This window comes from Wolffia australiana, chromosome 9 (genome assembly GCF_029677425.1).
Source record: "Wolffia australiana isolate 7733 chromosome 9, ASM2967742v1".
NCBI lineage: Eukaryota > Viridiplantae > Streptophyta > Magnoliopsida > Alismatales > Araceae > Wolffia > Wolffia australiana.
The window spans coordinates 5,695,266-5,716,737 of NC_135843.1; the positions used below are offsets into that span (position 1 = coordinate 5,695,266).

At 39.2% G+C, this 21,472-nt stretch overlaps 1 protein-coding gene across 1 annotated transcript; it reads right to left on the reverse strand.

Moving 5' to 3' along the window:
- Positions 1-8: 8 nt before the first annotated feature.
- Positions 9-5,172, reverse strand: LOC144707443 (histone deacetylase complex subunit). The gene is made up of 6 exons (XM_078580549.1): positions 4,790-5,172; positions 3,424-3,550; positions 2,870-2,997; positions 2,679-2,741; positions 2,524-2,592; positions 9-287 (listed from the first exon to the last, which is right to left on the reverse strand). The coding sequence occupies exons 1-6, from the start codon at positions 4,988-4,990 to the stop codon at positions 216-218; spliced, it is 660 nt and encodes a 219-aa protein (XP_078436675.1). The 5' UTR covers positions 4,991-5,172; the 3' UTR covers positions 9-215.
- Positions 5,173-21,472: the final 16,300 nt, after the last annotated feature.

The following is a 21,472-nucleotide window of genomic DNA, read 5'->3' on the forward strand; positions in this document are numbered from 1 at the left end:
TGTCAAGATGCGTTGATAAGATTAGCTGTGTTAATAAAACCAAGGTAAGGTCTGTGTTTCAGCACAAGGTTGAGATATCTACAAGAGAGGAAGCGACACTACATCTAGAGAGGGATAAAGTGAGAGATCCTAAAGGTGATATATGATACCTTTACAGGAGTTTTTAGAGAGAGAAAGAGAGGAGAGAGAGAGAGAAAATGGTCTTCAGACTTGGGTCAATTGCAGAAGGTCTTTAGTCTCTTGGCAGCCTGAATGAATCCTGGGATGACTTGAAGCTCGTCCAATTGCTTTACATGCACAACGCAACCAGTCAGACCCAGGAGGGGTAAAGAGAGAAATAGATGTATAGAGAGAGAAATTTGAGAAAGATTAACACTTAAAAGAGATAGAGAGAGATGAAAGGGAAATGGAGAGAATTATAGAAAGATTAACAATTAAAGGAATAGATAGAGAGAATGAAGGAGAAGAGAAATGAAGAGAGATAACTTTGAGAAAGACTAAAAAATAAAGAGAAAAAGAGATGAAAGTGACATGGAGAGAAATAGAGAAAGAGAATTTTGAGAAAGATTAACAATTAAAGAGAGATAAAGATATGAAAGAGAAATATAGAGAAATAAAGAAAGATTAACAATTAAAGAGATAGAGAGATAAAAGAGAAATATAGAGAAATAAAGAAAGATTAACAATTAGAGATAGAGAGATAAAAGAGAAATGTAGAGAAATAAAGAAAGATTAGCAATTAAAGATATAGATAAAGAGAATGAAAGAGATGAGAAATGGAGAGAAGCAGAGAGAGAGAACTTTGAGAATACACAATTTAGGGGATAGATAGAGAGATGAAAGAGAAATGTAGAGAAATAAAAAAAGATTGACAATTATAGAGATGGATGTAGAGAATGAAAGAGAAGAGAAATGGGGAGGAACAGAGAGAGAGAACTTTTAGAAAGATAAACAATTAAGGAGATAGATAGAGAGATGAAAGAGAAATGTAGAGAAATAAAGAAAGATCGACAATTTGAGAGATAGATAGAGAAAGAAATAGAAGAGAAATGGAGAGAAACAGAGAGAGAACTTTGAGAAAAATACACAATTAAAGCGATAGATAGAGAGATGAAAGAGATGTACAGAAATAAAGAAAGATTGACAATTAGAGAGATAGCTACAGAGAATAAAAGAGAAGAGGTATGGAGAGATAAGAGCGGACGAGGAATACAGAGAGATGAAGGAAAAATTAACAGTGAATTAGATAAGCAGAGAAAGCAGTTAGAGAGGGGGAGAGAGGGTAGACGACAGACAGATAGAGAGGGAGAGAAGAACGACAGAGATAGAAAGAATTGACAGAGATAGAAAGAGAGAGAGAGAGAAACGAAGGCGAGAGAAGAGACGAAGAGGGATACAGACAGATGGAAGAGAGAAAAGAATGATAATATGATATATCGATGAAGAGAGAGAGGGAATGGACCACAGACGGAGAGAAAGAGAGGCCAAATGAATGGCAGATGCGCGCAGAGAGAATGGACGATAGACAGAGAGGGAGAGAGAAATAGACAGAAAGAGAGGGGACGGCAGACAGAAAGAGGGAGAGAGGGAGAGGGAGAGGGAGAAAGAGAGAGAGAGGGGGAGGGAGAGAGAGAGGGAGAGGGAGAGGGAGAGAGAGAGAGAGAGGGAGAGAGAGAGAGAGAGAGAGAGAGAGGGAGAGAGAGAGAGAGAGAGAGAGAGAGAGAGGGGGAGAGAGAGAGAGAGAGAGAGAGAGAGAGAGAGAGAGAGAGAGAGAGAGAGAGAGAGAGAGAGAGAGAGAGAGAGAGAGAGAGAGAGAGAGCGAGAGAGAGAGAGAGAGAGAGAGGGACAGAGAGAGGAAGAGGGAGAGAGAGGGAGAGAGAGAGAGAGAGAGAGAGAGAGAGAGAGAGAGAGAGAGAGAGAGAGAGAGAGAGAGAGAGAGAGAGAGAGAGAGAGAGAGAGAGAGAGAGAGAGAGAGAGAGAGAGAGAGAGGGAGAGGGAGAAGGAGAAAGAGAGAGAGAGAGGGAGAGGGAGAGAGAGAGAGAGAAAGAGAGAGGGCGAGAGAGAGAGGGGAAGGGGGGGGGGGAACGGCGGATAGGAAGAGGCAGAGGAATATGGACACAATAGAGATAGAGATGGAGATAGAGATAGACATAGAGAGAGAGAGAAAGGGAACGGCGGACAGGAAGAGGCAGAGAAATATGGACATACAGAATAGGGTGAGAGAGGCACAGAGAGAGAGAGTCAGACGGAGAGAGACACAGAGACAGAGAGAGAGCGAGACAGAGACAGAGAGAGGAGAGACAGACACAGAGACAGAAAGGCACAGAGAGAGAGAGGCAGAGAGAGAAAGAGAGACATAAAGAGACAAGCGCAGAGAGAGAGAGGCGCAGAGAGACAGAGAGAGAGAGAGGCAGTGAGAGGCGCAGAGAGACATAGAGAGAGACAGAGAGAAAGAGGTACAGGGAGAGACGCAGCTTAGAGAGAGAGGCAAAGATACAGAGACAGAGATAGAGAGAGAGAGACCTGCGACACAAAGTGCCTCTGAACGGCACTGATCAACTGCTCCTTTGAGGGATTCTGATCCGCACCCACCTGGAAAACAACGGTCACCCAATTATTCATTAGTTTATCACACGTCATTTCTATAAAATAACATCTCTAAAACGTGAAATCTCCACCAGATTAAAATGTCTCAAATATCTCCACAGTGCCCTCGTTTCCAACTTGCTCAAGTCAACCTTCTGCAAACCCACATTACACCAAATTAAAATAATCTAACACGAATTCTTTCTCCCCATTATATTAGAAGTATAATTTCTTTTATGATTTTGGGATTTCTATGATTTTCAGAACTTTATTTTAATCTCACCGGGGAGGGGTTGACCGATGAAGCGGCTGGGCCCTTGGATTGAGACCGATGATGGTTGACCAGCCGGTTGGTCAACCCCATTGTTTTCTGGGATCTGTGTCTCAGCCGGAGGGGCTTCTGTTGACCTTCTGCAGAGATCCGTGATTAATAAAATAATCTGTTAGTTTCAGAAAATTAATTAAATAAATACTCCATGATATATAAATCAAAATAAAAGCACCCCTCATATGAAAAACTGATGATAATCTTCACAAAACAAGGAGACCGTTTCTATAAATTAGAGTCATTACAATGCATTTATCTTCTGCAGAGATCCGCGATTAAGAAATTAATCTTATTTGTTTCAGAAAATTAAATAAATAGATAAATGCACAAAGATAGATATAAATAAAAACAACTCTCAGATAAAAAAACTGATGATAATCTTAACAAAACAAGAAAAAAGTTTCTATAAATTATAGTCATTACATGGCATTTATAATTTCTGTAATTGACAGAAAGAACCCTAACAAGATGTGGGCACTGTAGAAAGATTAAATCCTTAGAACACTCACCCAGATCCGATCCATTCCAGAGCATGCTTTCTGAATCGTTTTCATTATATTCCTCATGGCCTGTTGGAGCTTCGATTACACTGAGCGCATTCCTCTGCAGCTTCACCTCTATGCCATTTGCAAGAACCTGAAGTCCAAACAATTCATACGCTCAGTTTTATCCTAAAATTCTCAAAAAATTCTTAGAATTGAGATGTTTATGCGAAGATATGAATCCAATTTTTGATAACCCAGAATAGAATATGGTATTGGAAATCTGTAATTCATGAGCATGCTATTGGCAGAAGAGCCATTAATTTTCTTGGGTTCGGAGAAAAGTAGAAGCCCTAAAATGCAGACACGTTCTGACCCAGAAAAAAATCGTTGTGTTTGGAGATTCATTCATGAATTACGCTCTCATTCTATACAACTTTGACGGATCACTGATAATAAGCAAAGATACACGCATTCAAAGAACAACACCCAGATGAGATCATAAAAAGAAAATTTGATGAGATCGAAGCAAAACTCAGGCTAAATTTCACCCAAAATCTGATACCAGATAATCGAGAGAATGAATAGAACCCTGCGTTATCACATTAGGTAAGAAACATCCCCTGAATCCGATGAGATCGAATCCAGATTGAAACCAAAATTCACCCAAATCTAACCCGGATGGTCGGAAAAATAAATAGAGGCCCCAATTATCACAATTGGGGAAGAAAAATCCCACGAATTGGTGAACATCGATCCAAGATTGAAACCAAAATTTACCCGAAATCTAATCCCGGATGATTGAAAAAATCAATGGAAGCCCGCATTATCACACTATGGAAAAGAGATCCCCTGAATTCGATAAGATCAAAACGAAATTGGAAAAAAAATTAACCCAAAATCAAACCCCAGACGATCGGAACAATCTATAAGGGTCCGCATTATCACACTAGGGAAGAGGGATCCCCTGAATTCGACGAGATCGAATCAGAACTGGAAACAAATTTCATCCAAAAACAAAACCCAGACGATCGGAACAGTTAATAAGGGTCCGCATTATCACACTAGGGAAGAGGGATCCCCGGAATTCGGCGAGATCGAATCAAAATTGGAAATAAAATTCATCCAAAAACAAAACCCAGACGATCGGAACAGTTAATAAGGCCCGCGTTATCATACTATGGAAGAGGGATCCCCTGAATTCGAAGAGAGTTCGAATCAAAATTGGATACAGAATTCATCCAAAAACAAATCCTAGACGATCGGAACAATCAATAGAGCCCCGCATTATCGCACCGGGTAAGAAATAAACCCCGATCGACAAAAAAAGCCATAAATTACGATACAGGGAGCTGCATTATCGGATCAAAAGCGGAATTCTCTCAGAAATCACCAGCCAATGCCATCCTCCGAGCCCAACAGCCTTCTTGACGACGCCCTCCAATCCCACAAGCACTGATTTTGTCCGGTTGTTCCCTGTCACGACCACTTTCGTGTGCCTGGGAAGAACAGCGAGCTCCTCTTCACTGCTCTCTCCCCAGCTATGAACATGCCCAAAACTCCCAGAGACGGCGCTCTCCACTGTTTCCAGCATTTTTTCCACTTCCAAATTCAAAATTCTGAAGAAATCTGCGCGATCCAAGCCCAGATCTTGCAAACCCAGATCAAGAATCGCTCCCCCGAAGCTTATTACCCATCAAAGTCGCGAAATTTGGCAATTACTACCGAGAATTGAGAAATCTCTTCAGCAGGAGAAGCACACATGCAGAAGAGAGAGAGATAGAGAGAGGTAGAGAGTGACGGTTTTATCTCTTCTAATGTATCCTGGAGTCTTCCCATTGACCAATAAGAGATTGACACGTGGACTCTGTTTCTTCCTGGAAATTACGGTAAAGCCCTCCGTATTTTTTATACTGTTGTCGGCTTGCGAGGGACAGTCCGGACTCCAGAGCCGATGGGGCGAATTGGAATACGCCACGTGGAGGGCGATGAATTTCCGAATTTACGGTATTTTTTAACCGAAAATAAATAATGAAAATATTTATATTTCCTCCGGCGATGTTTACGATGATAAATTTCGTGGGAATTGTGTCCACATGCAGCCGTCCAGATCAAGATCAACGGCCCAGATTGCTCCTCAGGAAATATCTTTACCGCCGGGTCCAGTCTGAGTGGTATTTTCGGTATTTGAATGACCCATAGGGGTACTAAAGGGAAATAATTAAGCGCTGTCTAGTAACGGCGAATCAGCATTCTGATCGGCAGCTGGCCGGTGGGCCCCACACCGTCAACGTGAATTGCAAGGTAGTCGCGATCGCATCCTGACCGTTCATCAGACGAACAGAAGATCGTGGCCGTTCCGCTCAAAAGTGATTTTACTTTTTTTATTTACTTTTCACCGAAAATGAGTTAACCGAATACTAAAATATTTTAGGAGATAACCGAATTTTTTATTATAGGAGTAATTGAGAAATAATATTCACCAACTTACTCATGCTACCAGCCGTGGGGCTGCGCAGAAAAATAGAGCGAGACTGACAGACATGGCCCAAATCTTTTAATGCCATTTATTATCTCTTTCTATCACTATCCCTCAATTGACATCTGCCCAAGATTAAGTGGGCCCAAAATCTTATCCAATCAAGAAATTGAAAATAGAATGAGGTTGAATCAGTCATCCTTTTGTTAGTCATTCGTAGCAACCTCATGATATCAAAAGTTAGTAAGTTGTTGGTGATGTCACTGATGACAAGAAAAAGGAAGTATGTTTGACAAGTACATTGATGATACGGGACGGGACAACATGCGACGATACAAACACGTACGCGACGCGACGAATACCAACACGGCGTGAACAAAAACACAAAACACGACTAAACGAAGAAGGCAAAACTAAATCAAAACACGAGAAAGATACCGACGTGATTTCACCCGGGATATTCAAACCCGGGTGTCTTTACTGACGCCATGGCATGCCCCGGTTGGCTGGACATGAACCGGTGGGCTGTCGACGATGATGACGGTGGCTCTGATGACTTCTCTGATGGAGTAAGGTGGCGCACTCCATCAGATAGAGAGGAGGTACTCTGTGCACAAGCAAGAGATGACAACTGTTGTACATTGCCTGAGGGTGCGGTGCCACTATCTCCTTGGGGCAAGTTTTTGGCCTACACAAATATGTAGATTCAACCCTTTCTCACTTAGTGCTCATAAGGAAAATCAATAATATTGTTAAATGAATGTGAAACTTTTTTTAAAAAAAAATTATATTTTGGAATTATTGCACTCTCAAAAGTACTTGATCATATTACAAGGATACAATGTCTTTGAGGAGTAATATGCGCCATTGGCTTCATGGTTTCTCTACATACATAATTGTAGCATGTTGGAACATCATAGAAACAAACTAAAATCTGTTTACCAACAAAAATATTTACCAGTAAATTCTTTACTCAAACATGGAAATCATATTTTACTCAAATGGAGATTCAATAACCCTGATTACTTTATAGAATCAAATTCCATTGATAGGTCTCTTTTGAGGCAGTCTGTCATTGTTTGATATTAGACTTATTTGACAAAATCAAATTTATCCGCATGTTTCCATTTAATGCTCTATGAATAATGTAGGTTAAGTAAGAGTCAACGGCGTGCATAAATTTTTCTCTGAATTTCATATGCTTTAAAATGAAAGAAATAAAAATTTAAGTGAAACCTTTAATTTTAACATTTTTTCTGAATTTTAAAGAATGTTATTGAAAATTTTAGGACTTTTATTCAAGGAAAAAGTAAGAAGTAAGATATATTAATTTTTTATAATATTGGCAAGAATAAATATAGATTATTATTGATTTTAAACAACTATTTTGGAATTTAATGAAAAAATAGAAACAATTTATATTTTTCATTTCAGTTAGTTTTTAAATGTTTAAATACAGAAATTACCTTTAGATAGGTTGGTGGTTGTGGCTGGGCGATGACAAATATTAGTTTTGGGTTAATATGTGGTGATCGGAAACCTGTGTGCATCCCCATGACCTAGGCACCTCGATTAGACATAAATTTTGACAGGGAAAAATGAGACAAGAAACTAGATGGGAAGATGAATTAAAATTTTTATTGATTTTTTGATTTTGTAACCGGAGATAATAAGTAATGTTTTGAGTGGACAAACATTGTATTATAGAGATAGAAAATGGTAGGAAATGGGCGGATGGAGACAAAAAATGACGTAAAATAAAGGAAACATCTGGGAAATGGATGGGGTTGATGGTAAAATTTTTTGAGCTGGGTTAAAGTTATGTGGGTTATTTTAAAAAGTGTCTTTTTAAAAAGTGGATGCTTATATTTTTCCACAATCAGGCATTTGTTTCTCTAAAAAAAGATGTGTAAAGGATGAATACTTCCTGGTACTATAACTATGTTGAACAACCAGGATGTTGGAGAACCTTGTCGTATAGGCTAGCCACACCTAGAGGATGTCATAATGATAGAGGATGATAATAGTTTTACAGAGGGTATGATCTAAAATTCCCTTCTATTTTTTTCCTATTTCTTGTCACACATCAATCTCTCCGCTCACTAGGTCTGCTCAAGAGTTGAGTCCTATATGACCTTCTCTGTATAGAAGGTAAAATCCTAGTCCCATTCTTTACTTTTGGTACTATTCAACATCCATTGATCTCACCATCTACCTGAGAATGCAACTATTGGCCACTCTATTCAAGAAGATGTGGATGAATAAACTTGACACTTTTCAAATATTCCTTTTTTTTAAGTTTCCCCTTTATCATTTTTATTGGATTTTTTTTGTGGGGTTGAAAATGTAAGACATAGAAATAGCATTATTATCTGGTCTTGGAGTCATAACCTGCTTATTGCACTAGTTTTCCATAGCATTCACCATAGGGATCGCCTTTCCCGATACCGGCATTGGATTACGGTACCAGGACGGATGCTGTAATGGATACCGAAAATCATTTTCGGTATCCATTTTTTCCGATATCTGGATATCGGATATCGATACTGGTCAGTTGCCACAGTACTGATATCCGATATTGGTATCCGTCTCGATGCTGTCATCCGCCTCCGTCTCTCGGGGAGGATGACAAAATTGGATATCGGATTTTGATATCCAACATAGAAGATTGTTAAAAATATATTTTAATCGTCAACTACGTGGGTCAGCACCACGGAATTATGTGGGCCACGAGTTAGCAGAAGCTTTTAAGTTATTAAGCAGCTCACTTAATATATACAGCTCAATATTTTTGTTTTCTTCCATATAGGATAACAGGATTAGGAGTTTAACATTAAACTACGAATCCTGTTATCCCATATGAAAGAAAAAAATTTGAGCTGTATATATTGAATGAGGTAGTATTATATTGAATATATGTATTTAATATATCATTTATTAAATTATTTAACATATACTCTACCTCATTTAATATATACAGCTCAAAATTTCTGTTTTCTTCCATATGGGACAATATGTTGGTGTTTATGTTAAACTGCGAAGCCTGTTATCCCATATGGAAGGGAAAAAAAAGTTTGAGCTGTATATATTACAAAGAGGTAGGATAAATATAAAAAAGACACATGGCATTGTTGACATAAATCATCGAGAAATGATGATCAACACTTGTTTTTTCTGTTGATATCGGATATCAATATCCGGATATCAAAATCCGATAGCCGGTATCCGAGATCCATCTCGTCCTTACTCCTTCGGTATCCGTCTCCAATATCCATCTTCACCTATTAGATAGATATCATCTAATATCCGATATCTGATATCAGACACCGTCTCATTTTTTTATGGATATCAGATATCGAATGTCCGATACCGGATATTGGACGGATATCCGATGGACAATCCCTAGTTCACCATTTTGTAGGTGTTTGGGCATCTTAAATTTTAGGATGAAGATATGTGTAAGGAGCTTGGGCATGGGGCAAGAGATTTTCAGCACAATTTGAAGCTATTGAGTAAGAATCAATGACTGGAGAATAGGCTCCGAAAAATTTATTGGCCATTTTAATCCACTGGCTACTCCAGAGAATCGCACATGGACTCACCATCTACTCTCGAATGTAGTACCAAAGATTTTTGATCATGATAGAGGTGAAATATTAACAGATTTACCCCTTCTCCTTCTCAGGTGTTTCACCACACTATTCCAGAGATGATAGATTCTATCATCTCTTGGTCTTTCTACATCTAAGAAGTAATTGGCTTGGGGGTTAAATAAGGGATGGTGTGTAAGCACCTGAATGGTTGTCATAAGCAGGACCAGAAATGAAACTAAGTTCTCCAACCTGTTTATAAATTATGCTTATAAAATATGTGCGTAGCAAAGATTAGTGGGGATAGAAAGAACCCTAGATTATAAGCTCCCTGATTTGAAGAGAGCTTGGCTTCTCCCTGGTCGGTTTGATTGATGGCGCCTCGACATTTTATCGGAAGAAAGTGCCATTAATAATTTTTTAAAGTGAACTATTTCTAAGGGATTATAAAATAACCAAGATAGTGGACAAGTTTGTATCTCAGGAAGTGCTAATTTTATAGTCTTCAGCCAGACTTCAAAGAATTTCATTACAATCAATTCTATGCCCATGTGGATGTACTTTTACTTCTAGGTTGATTTTCGAGATCCCTCGACTTCTGAAAGATATGATTTCAATAACAGTGGGAACTCAATGTACTTTTGGTCATTTGGATAGTGTTCAAGAAATTAAAAAGTCCACCTTGTAAAATGATTTCTAATATGCTTGAAAGGTTCAAGCCAATATTTAGAATTAGGATGTTCTAATGTTTCCTCCAAATTTGGCTTCTCATCCATCTCAACCAAGGGAGAGCCCACACATGTGTTCTCCCATCTACATGTATGATCTTCCAACTCAAATGTGCATTCCTTTCATCAAAAATCATCACAGATGCCTCATCAATATCCTCTTATGTGAATAATCAATCACCATATCTAATCCTACATCTTCCCATTGCAATTCTCTAATGCAACACAAGGGAGTCTGGACATGTATTCTCTCCTACAAATGTATTATCCTCCAACTTATATGCACCTTTATTTTCATCAATGACAATAATAGGATCTCCATCAATCTTATCATGGAGTGGAGTCTCAATCCCCATATGTACTCCCAAATGCTCCTTCAGGGAGATCTTGCAGATTCCCAATCATAATAGCAAATTCTGACTCCGCAAAATTTTCCCTGAAATCATCTTTTCTCTCTTCACAATTGATCTCCTACATTCTATTGGCTAACTCTTTGTGCTTCTAAAGAATGATGCTTTCAAGATTCCTCATCACTCTCCTCAACTTTGACATGTGATGGGCTTTTACGTTCCCTACATATAAAAGGTAATGTATTGGTCATGTCCCTATACAACTTAAGCATTCACATAACTGGAACATGCTATTCATTCACATTACCTCTGTTTAATATAGGACGTGGGTCACTTAGACATATATGTAAATCATCCAGCAATGTTAAAAATTGTTGGCCTCTATAACCCTTCCCCGTCAACAGATCCGATAAGCGTTGTGGATCTAACAAAATATAAGGTTCAATTCTATATGTGGAAGCCATGTTCTGATCCCAATGATCATATGTGTCATTGTGAGTACTGAATCCATCATCCTTTTATGGTGTGCCATGAGAGTGCTGGGGGTAAGAGTAGTCATCCCCATAAAAATCATCATACTTACTGCTCTGGAAATGTCGGTGACAGTCTAGAGGAAAACCATGATTTGCTAGATACAGTCTATGATCATCCTCTTAATAACTGGAGGGTGTGGAGTAGTCTGGGATAGGGTCATGTTGTTGGATATCTATATATGTGTGGAATGCCTGATACTTGTGCAATGGATCATACCCGTCCTAAGGCAAGGATGGGCATTCATATTACGAATAAGGCTTTCTCCAACTGCAGGCACCCTCCATGTTCAATCATGAGAGGGTAGGTACATAAGGTTTTTCAATAATATCTATGTCAAAAGTTTAGGATATAACAAAAAAAAATGAGAGTATGAATTTAGAGAAAAGGAAATAATAGAAAATAGAAATATATGAAATTTGAGATGAAAATATTCACCTTATTCAAAGTAGTTCATATACCTGAAACAATGTTATCAGTTGAAGAAACATGTATCATTATATGAGTTAAAGTAAACTACATAAAGAGAGATCAGATGTCACCTCAAATTCCTCCAATCTAGATGATAATAAGATGAAAGTCCTTCCCTGGATGTTAAGATCAAGAAATAAAAAATACCACAAAAAATACAGAAAGAGTACTAACTGAAAATCAAATCCACTCTAAGGGACACCAGACCCCGACAAAGGCACCGATTTGATGGAGGCAAATTGCGGCATTAATTTTAATCTTGTGATAAATTAATTTTTCTAAATAAAATAATTTTTAAATATATACAGTAGGAATTATATAAAGTAACTCACTCAAATATATAAAGTAGGATTGAAGTCATATGCACAGGGAAGCCTTTAGATATAAATCTAATACTTCTGTTGGGGTTAGGGAAACTAAGATAATAACGTGAGTGATTGGAGGAATTAAGTATGTAATAAGATAACACAAGAGATGAAGAGTAATATATGATTGTGATAATGTAGAAATTGAATAATATGCAGAAATAACTAGTAACTTTTAAAGGAACGAGAAAAACTAGAGGTGAGATATTTATAAGATAACACATAATTATACTATTTTGGGAATTGATATTATTTTATAGAAATTTAGGGGTAGTGAATAAGTGAGAATGACAATTGTTTTAAAGTTATAATGAAGGGATATAGTACTATAGATATTGGAAGAATTATCTTTATGTTTTAACTATAAGGTAAGATAAATAAGGTGTAGAGATGTGGACAAGGATACTATGCTTAATGAGTGATATAAATATTAGGATTATTTAGTTTAATTAGTGGTAGGTGCTGTGTAATATAAAAGGGATATAAATAGTAAGATTTAGGTAAGTAGGGAATAGAGTTCTATTTTAAGAATAGTGAAGAAGAAAAGGGATAAGAATAATACTGATAATAGGAAAAATATTATTTAGATATACATATATATATGTATGTTTGATGCAGGATGACTAGGACTGACACGGGTACGATAGGCTAATTCAACTAGGGAGGGATAAAAAAGACCACAAATCAACACGTCTGATTTCGAACATTTAAATCCAATGACAATGTTGATGATGCAGCCCCTTTCCTTGGTCAAGGCGGGAGGACTATCTTACAACCACCGTGGTGAAAACAAAGCTCCAAATCCAATATCTCAAACGGTCGATCACGAAAAGATTCAAACCTATTCAACTAAGTCTGACGGCGGTGGAAAACAGACGAGAAACATTGGACGAGAAATACCAACACCAAAGAGGGAAGAATGGACCTTTGGCACAAGAGTAGTGCAAAGATGCAATGCAGGAAATTCTTGACGCGTCATTGGTGGGGTGAGTGACGTGCGCTTCGACACGGTGTCACAGATCCAATTGGTGGGGGCTCAAGGAGGAGTCACCCCCTTGTGGGGTTCGAGGCAGCGCCCCAAAATCTAAACGGTAAATGAGGCACGCTGATGCAGGATGAAGGGTCTGAAGCATGTTGATGCAGAATGGGTACAAGTAGTGGCTGCGCGTAGGGAACTGTGCGGGAGGTGGTTGCACTCGGTAGCAGAACAAGCAGGAGGCTACACACGCGGCGGTCATGCGCGCGGGTTAGCGTGGGCGGCCTTATGTGCAGCGGGCATGCGCGGTCGTGCGCGCGGTGGGCAGGGCAGCCGTGCGCGCAGCGGGCGCACATGACTGTGCATGCGGCGGGTGACCACAGCTGTGCATGCAGCGAGCGCGAGTGGTTTTGCGCACGACAGGTGGGGCGGCCATGCCGTGGGCAGGCGGCATTGTGCACGATGGGCGCAGGTGATGCTGTGCGCGGGTGGAGGTGATGACGTGCAGGCGATGAAGCAGGTAGGGAGGCCTCCTCTCAACAGCGGCAGCGGCGACAAGAGGCGGTGTCGGGGGCTGTCGGAGGCTAGGCAAAATTCTCTTAGAAGAAGAAAACTTCAAATCCAAAAGAAAATCACCAAGTAGTCCATTACAGCATTGGCCTATGTATAGGCCTTGGAGGAAAGAGAAAACATAAGATAGCTGTAAAATTCAAATCTCGGTTCTGAAGTTGACGTTGGCGACGTGTCATGACACGAGACGTCTCATGAGGTAGTGGTGTCACGTCTGGTGATAGTGCGTGGTCGTGTGCACCATCAATATTAATTGGGTGATATGATTATAGGAGTGCAATAATTAGGGACATAAAATGGAATATATTTTAATTTGTACAAAAGGGTTTAATTGATTAGATAGAGAGGTAGTGAGTAATAGAATATAATAGGAATACTCGAAGTAATTAATGATTAATTATACATATTAATATGTAGTTAAGAAATATCATATAATACCATAATGCAGTTAATATAGTTTATATGTTATATTTATATATTTTCAAAATGAGAAGAAATAATGAGAATCATGGAAAATGCCGAGTGCATGAAACACATTCAATAGAATATCTCAAATAGGTCATCCATGAAAATATGATGAAGCAAAGTTTCACTTTGACTTGAACCAAAATCTATGTAAATGAAGATATTGATAAAATATTTTTCAACTAGATTGAGTCAAAATTGTATCAGATCCACCCTGATTCAAAGTGCAAAGGGTGGGTGCACTGGTTGCCGTCACCTAAGCTCACTCTGTGCTTTCCCCTTCTCTTCTCCTCCAAGCTGGCACAGAATTGGGTCTCCATTGAATCTCTATGGCATTGTCCTGGGCAGTTGGAGCTGTTGGAGAAGTGTTACGCCCAGTCTCTTGATCACTTCATCGTCGAAAGGGTCTCCTACCACCATTGAGAAGATCCATTAGAAGATGTTTAATTGGAGGGCCATTGGGCCCTTTTTAAGGCGTTGTAAGGACCTCCAATGGCCATGGATCTCAGGTCTAGCCTTGGCAGTCCTCAAAGGGCCATTGGATGGCCAACAGTCCTTGCTTCTCCCAATGGACTTTGACGTTTGCCTGACGGAGGCAATAGCTAGGGGCGGAGATTGACAGATCTATCCTTAGCCATTATATTAGCCTTTGAAAAATATTAACGACTGTGATTCAATCACATTTGTGGACACATTTAATCCTCATTTTACCCCTGCCATGTCAGCTGTCCTCATCAGTGGGCTCCTTAGTGGCCAATGCCTGATTCATTCATTAACAAGTCCTGCCATCCTTGTCAGCCACCATGGAAAATCAGAGAAGAGCGTTAGATTTGATGCAAAATGTTCGATCTTCTAAATGAGGATCAGATGCTTGTCATTAAAACATTACCTATGATGAAGACTGTCATAATGCTGGCTTTGGGTTCAAGATGCTTGAAGTCTGATCATCTCTTTTTTCTTAGTTTCTTAAGATTGCAACCTGTTGGGCTGCGATCCATGTCCTTGTTTATCACTAGGCCTGTTGGACGATGTCCTGCATGACCTTAAAGGAACACATGAGAAGAATATTTGAGATGGGAAATTATAAGAGAAATGAGTACTATATAAATTTGAAGTGAGTTCCCCTTCTTAATTAAAAAAAACTTCCCCCTTGCGCGTGTGCGGCCTGTTTTGTATGCTTTAGCCATTTATGATGTGGGGGTTTCTGCTGTGTGCTCGATGGGCATTTTTGTGTTGAATATGGCCTCTTGTGCCTGTGGGTGAGCTTGAGTTCCTGATGCCGTATATTGTCGGGGACATCGTTTGACAGGTAATCCCCTAAGGGAATGAAACTATGTAATGCGATGAACCCCTAGGCGGGTGTACGTGCAGGCTCCGACCCGTGGGAATTCGCTGAGCTCTGAGCTCTGGGGTGGATGATCGATGATGATGACGGTGACCTTTTGACCCTCGTCGGAGTGATGACGATGACTACGACGTCGGAGTAATTTTGTGGATGCTCGCTGATAACATGCATTTTTAGTGCCTTATATTATTATATTTATGCGTCTTTATGCATTAAATTACTCATATTTGCATGTTATCAAGCTTAAAATGATTAAATCTATTTTTAGAACAAATTTCTGAATTTTCTATATTTTAGGATTTTTCTAATAGTATATTCTAAAAGAATATAATTTTTTGAGAAAGAATATGATTTTTCTGGAATTTTTGGATATTAAATTTGGAAAGATATGATTTTTCTGATTCAAAAAATATATTTATACGTATTTTTTGGGCTTTTATTTGATTTAATATGAAATTTTAAGTATTTTGGTTTTTTTTATGGCATAGTGTGACGTGGCGTGCGGATGCGCCGCCACATCAGCATTGAGAAAGAGATTTTTTCTTTGTTTTTTGTCCTTTTGACATGTACATGTGGCACGGAATATGAAAAGTCGCGGAATACGAAAAGCCACGGAATACGAAAAGCCATGGAATATGAAAAGCCACGGAATACAAAAAGGCATGGAATATGAAAAGCCACGGAATACGAAAAGCCACAGAATACCAAGTGCTTTGACTTCTTAACAGGCACAAACTGATGACATTGATGAAGAGAGAGAAGAAATTAAAGGCTAGGATTGCTTCAACTTCCAACGGCCATAACTTTTCATCTTCCCCTCCTCTTTCTCTCCATACCCTCTAATCTATAAATAGAGGCCTGGATCATTGTAAAAACGATCTTGAACTTGCTTCCCACTTTTGTGGGCTGATTGAAAGAGAGTGAGTTTTGAGATCCATCAAGAGTGTTCTTGGTGTCTTGGGTGTGTGGAAGAGACAAAAGAGAAGAGGGGGAGCTTACCGGCACTCGCAAATCGCCGTGATCCTGGCGGAACGTAAGGATCTAAGCTAAGTGTCTTCGCCTTACGTTGTTTCTCTCCCAACATCATCGTTATCTTAGTTATAGTTTTTTTTTTTATCAACGTTTCATTTATCACTTCACTCACTTACGTCCCCACTCTCTCATCTCTCCATCCTTGCCATCGTACCATTCCATATCCAACCACTATCCTCGTTCATACCATAGTTCATTATCGTGTCCGTCACAATCACTTACTCTTTTATTTAAGTTAAATTAACATATAAATTAAGTACTTCTTAATCGATATCACTCGCTCATATCCTTGAATTGTGTTTTTGTCGATCGCTCATTGATCATCACTAGTTTAAGAAAGTAATTCCTTAATCATCGTTCCCTGTGGAGACGATCCATACTCATCACTAACTACGTATTTTCAAGTACGGTCAAATATATTTTATTGAATAATCTCAATCACCAACAACGAATTTTAACCCTAAAATTGAGATTATCACTCGCATGTAACGGACAGACTCGACCTCTTCCTAAAAATTCACTTGTGGCATAGTTTTCTCGATATATTCTCTCACCTAATCTAACCCGAGCGTGGTGGAGTGCAGCCGAAAATATACTGAAGACAGTAATATAACTAACGAGCAATGAGGAGTGACGTACCTTGTCGATCGTGATGCTCGTTGTTGGTGTCTTCGTCGGCTCGTGGACTAGTGCGAGCAGATGTGGCAGAGGCGTGCCAGAGAACAGCCCGGTGTAGCTCGATTGGCGGCGAGGGCACGGTGCTGGAGCATGTTGTCGGAGGGCAGATGCGAGAGGGAGGGGGAGAAAAGAGCAGCTACGATGTGACTAAAGTGAACGGCGTATCTCGGCGGCGCGGGTGCAGGTGCAAGCGGCAACCATGTCGACTGCAAGTAGCGGCTGTCGCTCCAATGGGCAGCCCAAGGCATGGCATAATTGCAGGCGTGGCCACGGTGACGTCCGGGTGAGCTGGGTGCAACAACGTGGTAACTAGACGCGTTGGTGCCCCAATGGTTCGTGAGACCATAAGGCAACTATGCAATGGGGGCGTACCGACGACAGTGCCACGTCCGGGATCTAGGTTGCTGAAGACACAATGTGCAGGAGTATGAGCGAGCAGCATTGCATCCTGGAGCCAAGGGTGCCTGAAGACACTTCCGTAGGCGGAGCATCGAGCAGCACTGCGTCCCGAAGTCAAGGGGTCCCCGAAGACACTCTCGGCAAGAGGGTGCATGGTCAAACAAGATACATGCCGGATGTTGCACTACGATGTGTTCACACGGTGACCTAGGGATCTGAGGTGACAATGGCATCAATGCTCGACCTCGCGACCAGGATACCAGGGACGTTCAGTCGTGCGAGAATGACAGTGGGCACGCGGTCTACGCATACAGGCTGGGGAAGATTCGACCACCTGCGGAGATGGCGTCACGCGCGGTCGGCGGTGACTCGCCCCCCTGAGATGTCGAGCACAGTGTGGTGCAATTACTATTAAGGAGTCAGCACCAGATGAACAGTGCACCAACTCGCCAAGTCAAAGGACATGCGTGGCGATCTACGGCTAGGACCTAATCAAGATTAGATAGTAAACATCAATGCATATACTATACTCGTTAGAGACTTAGATGTTTGGATTAAATATAAGTTCACACATAGAATAGGATTAAATCTAGAAGGCAAGGATTAAATTGAGATAGGATTAGAACGGTTAGGATTATAATGGGTCTACAACACCGATCGATGGTCGTGATTGGTGCACCCATTTAGTTATAACGGTTCAGATCTAATCAGTTCAATGTTATAAGGAAAGGGTTCATTGCACCGATCAACTGTTGTGATCGGTGCACCCATTTAATTATAACTGTGTAGATCAGATCTGAGTTTAAATGAAATATATCCGTTGTAAACCGTTACAACGGATATATCTCAATAACGACAATTTACTATTATTTACCACTTATACTTATTATAAAAACCATTCTAATGTACATCTTCAATTCTTGGGGAATAACAACAATCCAACTAAGGTTCGCCATTTTTTACCGAAATTTGGTAAAACCGGACTGAACCGATACCGTCTGTTTGTTTTTCATGGTTTTACCAAAATTTCGGTAAAGGTTTCGGTTCAGACCACAAATCGAATTGAAAACCGAACCGAAAAATGAATATAAAAAATATTACAATTAATTTGTGGGAACCAGGATTTGAACCCTGGCCTCCCTTTCCTCAGCGCCTACTTGTTACCAACTCTGCTATAATGCCATTATGAAGATAGAAAATAAATAAATAATATATTCATATAAAAATAAATTTATTTAAATTGCAGATCTGAGAGGAAACGGTTTCCCACCGTTCTGGCATCTAAGGGAGGATCTTGCACGAGTCATTGCTCGCGATCGCCGCCTACATTTTGTGTTGCTGCCACCAGTTTTTTTCGCTCTCAATAGTGTCGCCATCAACATCGTCATCGTTTTATCTCTTGTCACGGCTTCTCGTTGTCCATTCTTCAAAGTATCACCAACTTTGTCCATGGATTTGAGAGGAGACCAGGTATATCCCATATTTTTATTTATTTACTTTTATTGATATTGAGTGTTGGTAGTATTTTTCATTACATAGGTTCCATCAAATCATGCCCAAATCGAAACTAATTTGCTAATGACTGAAGATGAGAATTCTCTCCGCAAGAGAGTTTCACCAGTCTTGAAATACTACATAAAAAGAGTAATGGAGATTATTGATGCAAGCTTTGTAAGGAGAAGGAATTGATTGTGAAAAAAGACAAGACAAGCAGCACAATGAGGTTATAGACATACTTGAAAAAGTTTCATGCCGCTGTTCATAGGCAACTTAAGCCCTCATCTAGTCAGAAACCTGTATCAGAATATTTTCACTCTGCAACAGAATTTACAGGTAGAACACCGGAGCAAACAAAAGCAGAGCTATTAGATCTCATCATTAGTACTGATATGCCATTCTCGATTATTGAACATCCAAAGTTCAAAAAAATGTGCGAGTACTTTGCACAATGTACTTTGAAGCTACAAGTGCCAAGACAATTCGGCATGCAGTGAATGAAAGATTTGAAGAAGAGAAATCACAATTTAAAAAGGAGCTTAGCCGGGTTGATTAAGTCTCACTTACACTGGACACTTGGACTACCACGAATCGTGTGGCTATTTTTGGGATGACAATTCATTGGATCGATGCCTAATGGAAGCTCTGTGAACGAGTTCTTAGTGTAAAGCAATTAATTGGATCACATGAGGGCTCATACTTAGCAGAGATATTACACTTAGTTTTGAAAGATTACAATTTGACTCACAAGGTATTTGATGTTTTCTTAGATTTTTTCCTCTTAATCGCTAAATAATCAGCACTATTTTTCACCTTTTATAGGTATTTACCATCGCAACAGATAATGCTAGTAATAATACTACAATGGTTGCAACCTTAGAAAGGCTATTAAAGGATACTGACTCCAAGTTCAACAAGCAACACCATGCACCATGTATGGCACATGTTTTATACTTATCTGTGCAGCGAGGCTTGAAGGAACTAGGTATTTAATTATAGCTTTTATTTCATTAATTTTTTAAATTTATTATTTTAAAATGTATAAAAGTGTTTTTTTATTAATATGTAGGTGCCAAAAATATAATTGAAGAGGGTATTGAGCAACATGAAAGTACAATTGAAGAAAACATTCCAAGGTCATTCAAAGATATTCTCTATAGACTTCAAAAACTAGTCATTGCTGTTGGAGCTTCACCGCAACGACTTCACCACTATCAAAATATATGTGAGAAATTGGGCATGGAAAACTGTAATCTACTAATTGAAGATGTCCCTACAAGATGGAACTCAACATATGATATGATTGAAGCAACTTGGGAAAAAATAAGAGTATTAGAGAATATGGCGAGGGACTATCTCAACACCAACAAAGTGAACTTTTCCATCACAGATGAAGTGTGTGATCTCCTAAAGCTTTTTTCAGGTGAACTTCAAGCTTTTCATGACATAACTGAAGTAATTTCAAAGTCCATGTCTGTTACATCATCAACAGTTTTAAGAGCTTATGAATTTCTATCAAGAAAATTGCAAGCATAAATTGAAGGTCTAGACAACCCTCTTCAAAGTGAAGTAAGGGTACCCCTAAGCTTTGAACAATCAAGGTCTCTTAAAAGTGCATATGTTGCCATGAAGGATAAATTACAAGAGTATGAGGTTCTCTCAAAGACTAAGCTTATGCTGTATATTGCTACAATGCTCGACCCAAAAATGAAGTTTGCATTTATTGCAATAAGTGAGCAGAATTCTATCATTCAGTATGTACATAGGTTGCTTGAAAATACTTTGTTGACTTCAAATCCACATTCAGTTGTTGAAGATAGACCTGTTCCGAGTGCCAAACAATCAAAGGTAATTATTGCGTTGATGGAGCTAGAGCAAACAAACACAACAATGGTACCAATATCTACTAGAGAAGAAGTGGAAGGTTATCTAAGTGAACCTCGAATTGGTGCTGAGGATGATTCACTTGAATGGTGGCATCATATTGGATCAAAAAAATACCCACGTCTTGCTATCCTTGCAAAACAGTTCTTATCAATCTGTGCATCAAGTGCTCCATCGGAGCGTCTTTTTTCTACAGGGCGAGGAATTGTGACATTTTAAAGAGGAAGGTTGTCTGCAGAAACAATATCAATTCTTATGACTATGAAATTTTGGGCTCGTGATGACCATGTGGATGATGAGCTAATAGAATCTCAAGCATACGATGATGTAGAAGAACTCAAATGAGTCATATTTTATATGTTTAAGGTGGCATTCTTATCTTTTTGAATTTTTTTTTGGTTTGTGTCATCTTAATCATATATTATGATGCTTTTGTATGATTTTTATAGGTTAAGAAGATAGATCATGATGCATGGCTCGAAGATGATGTAATGTCACATTGGAGTCAAAGCAAGAAAAGTTAAGAGCAGGCAAATATAAGGAGCCACGTGTTATGGGATCTCTTAGAACAAAAACTTAGCATATTTAACAACTCAATAACTTATCTATATTTAGTACTTTTTCCTCGTGAAAATTTCAAATAAAGAACTCTTAAAAATTTTACATGAATCTTCTTTTATTTGTGATGAATCAATAGCGAAAATGATTTAATTACA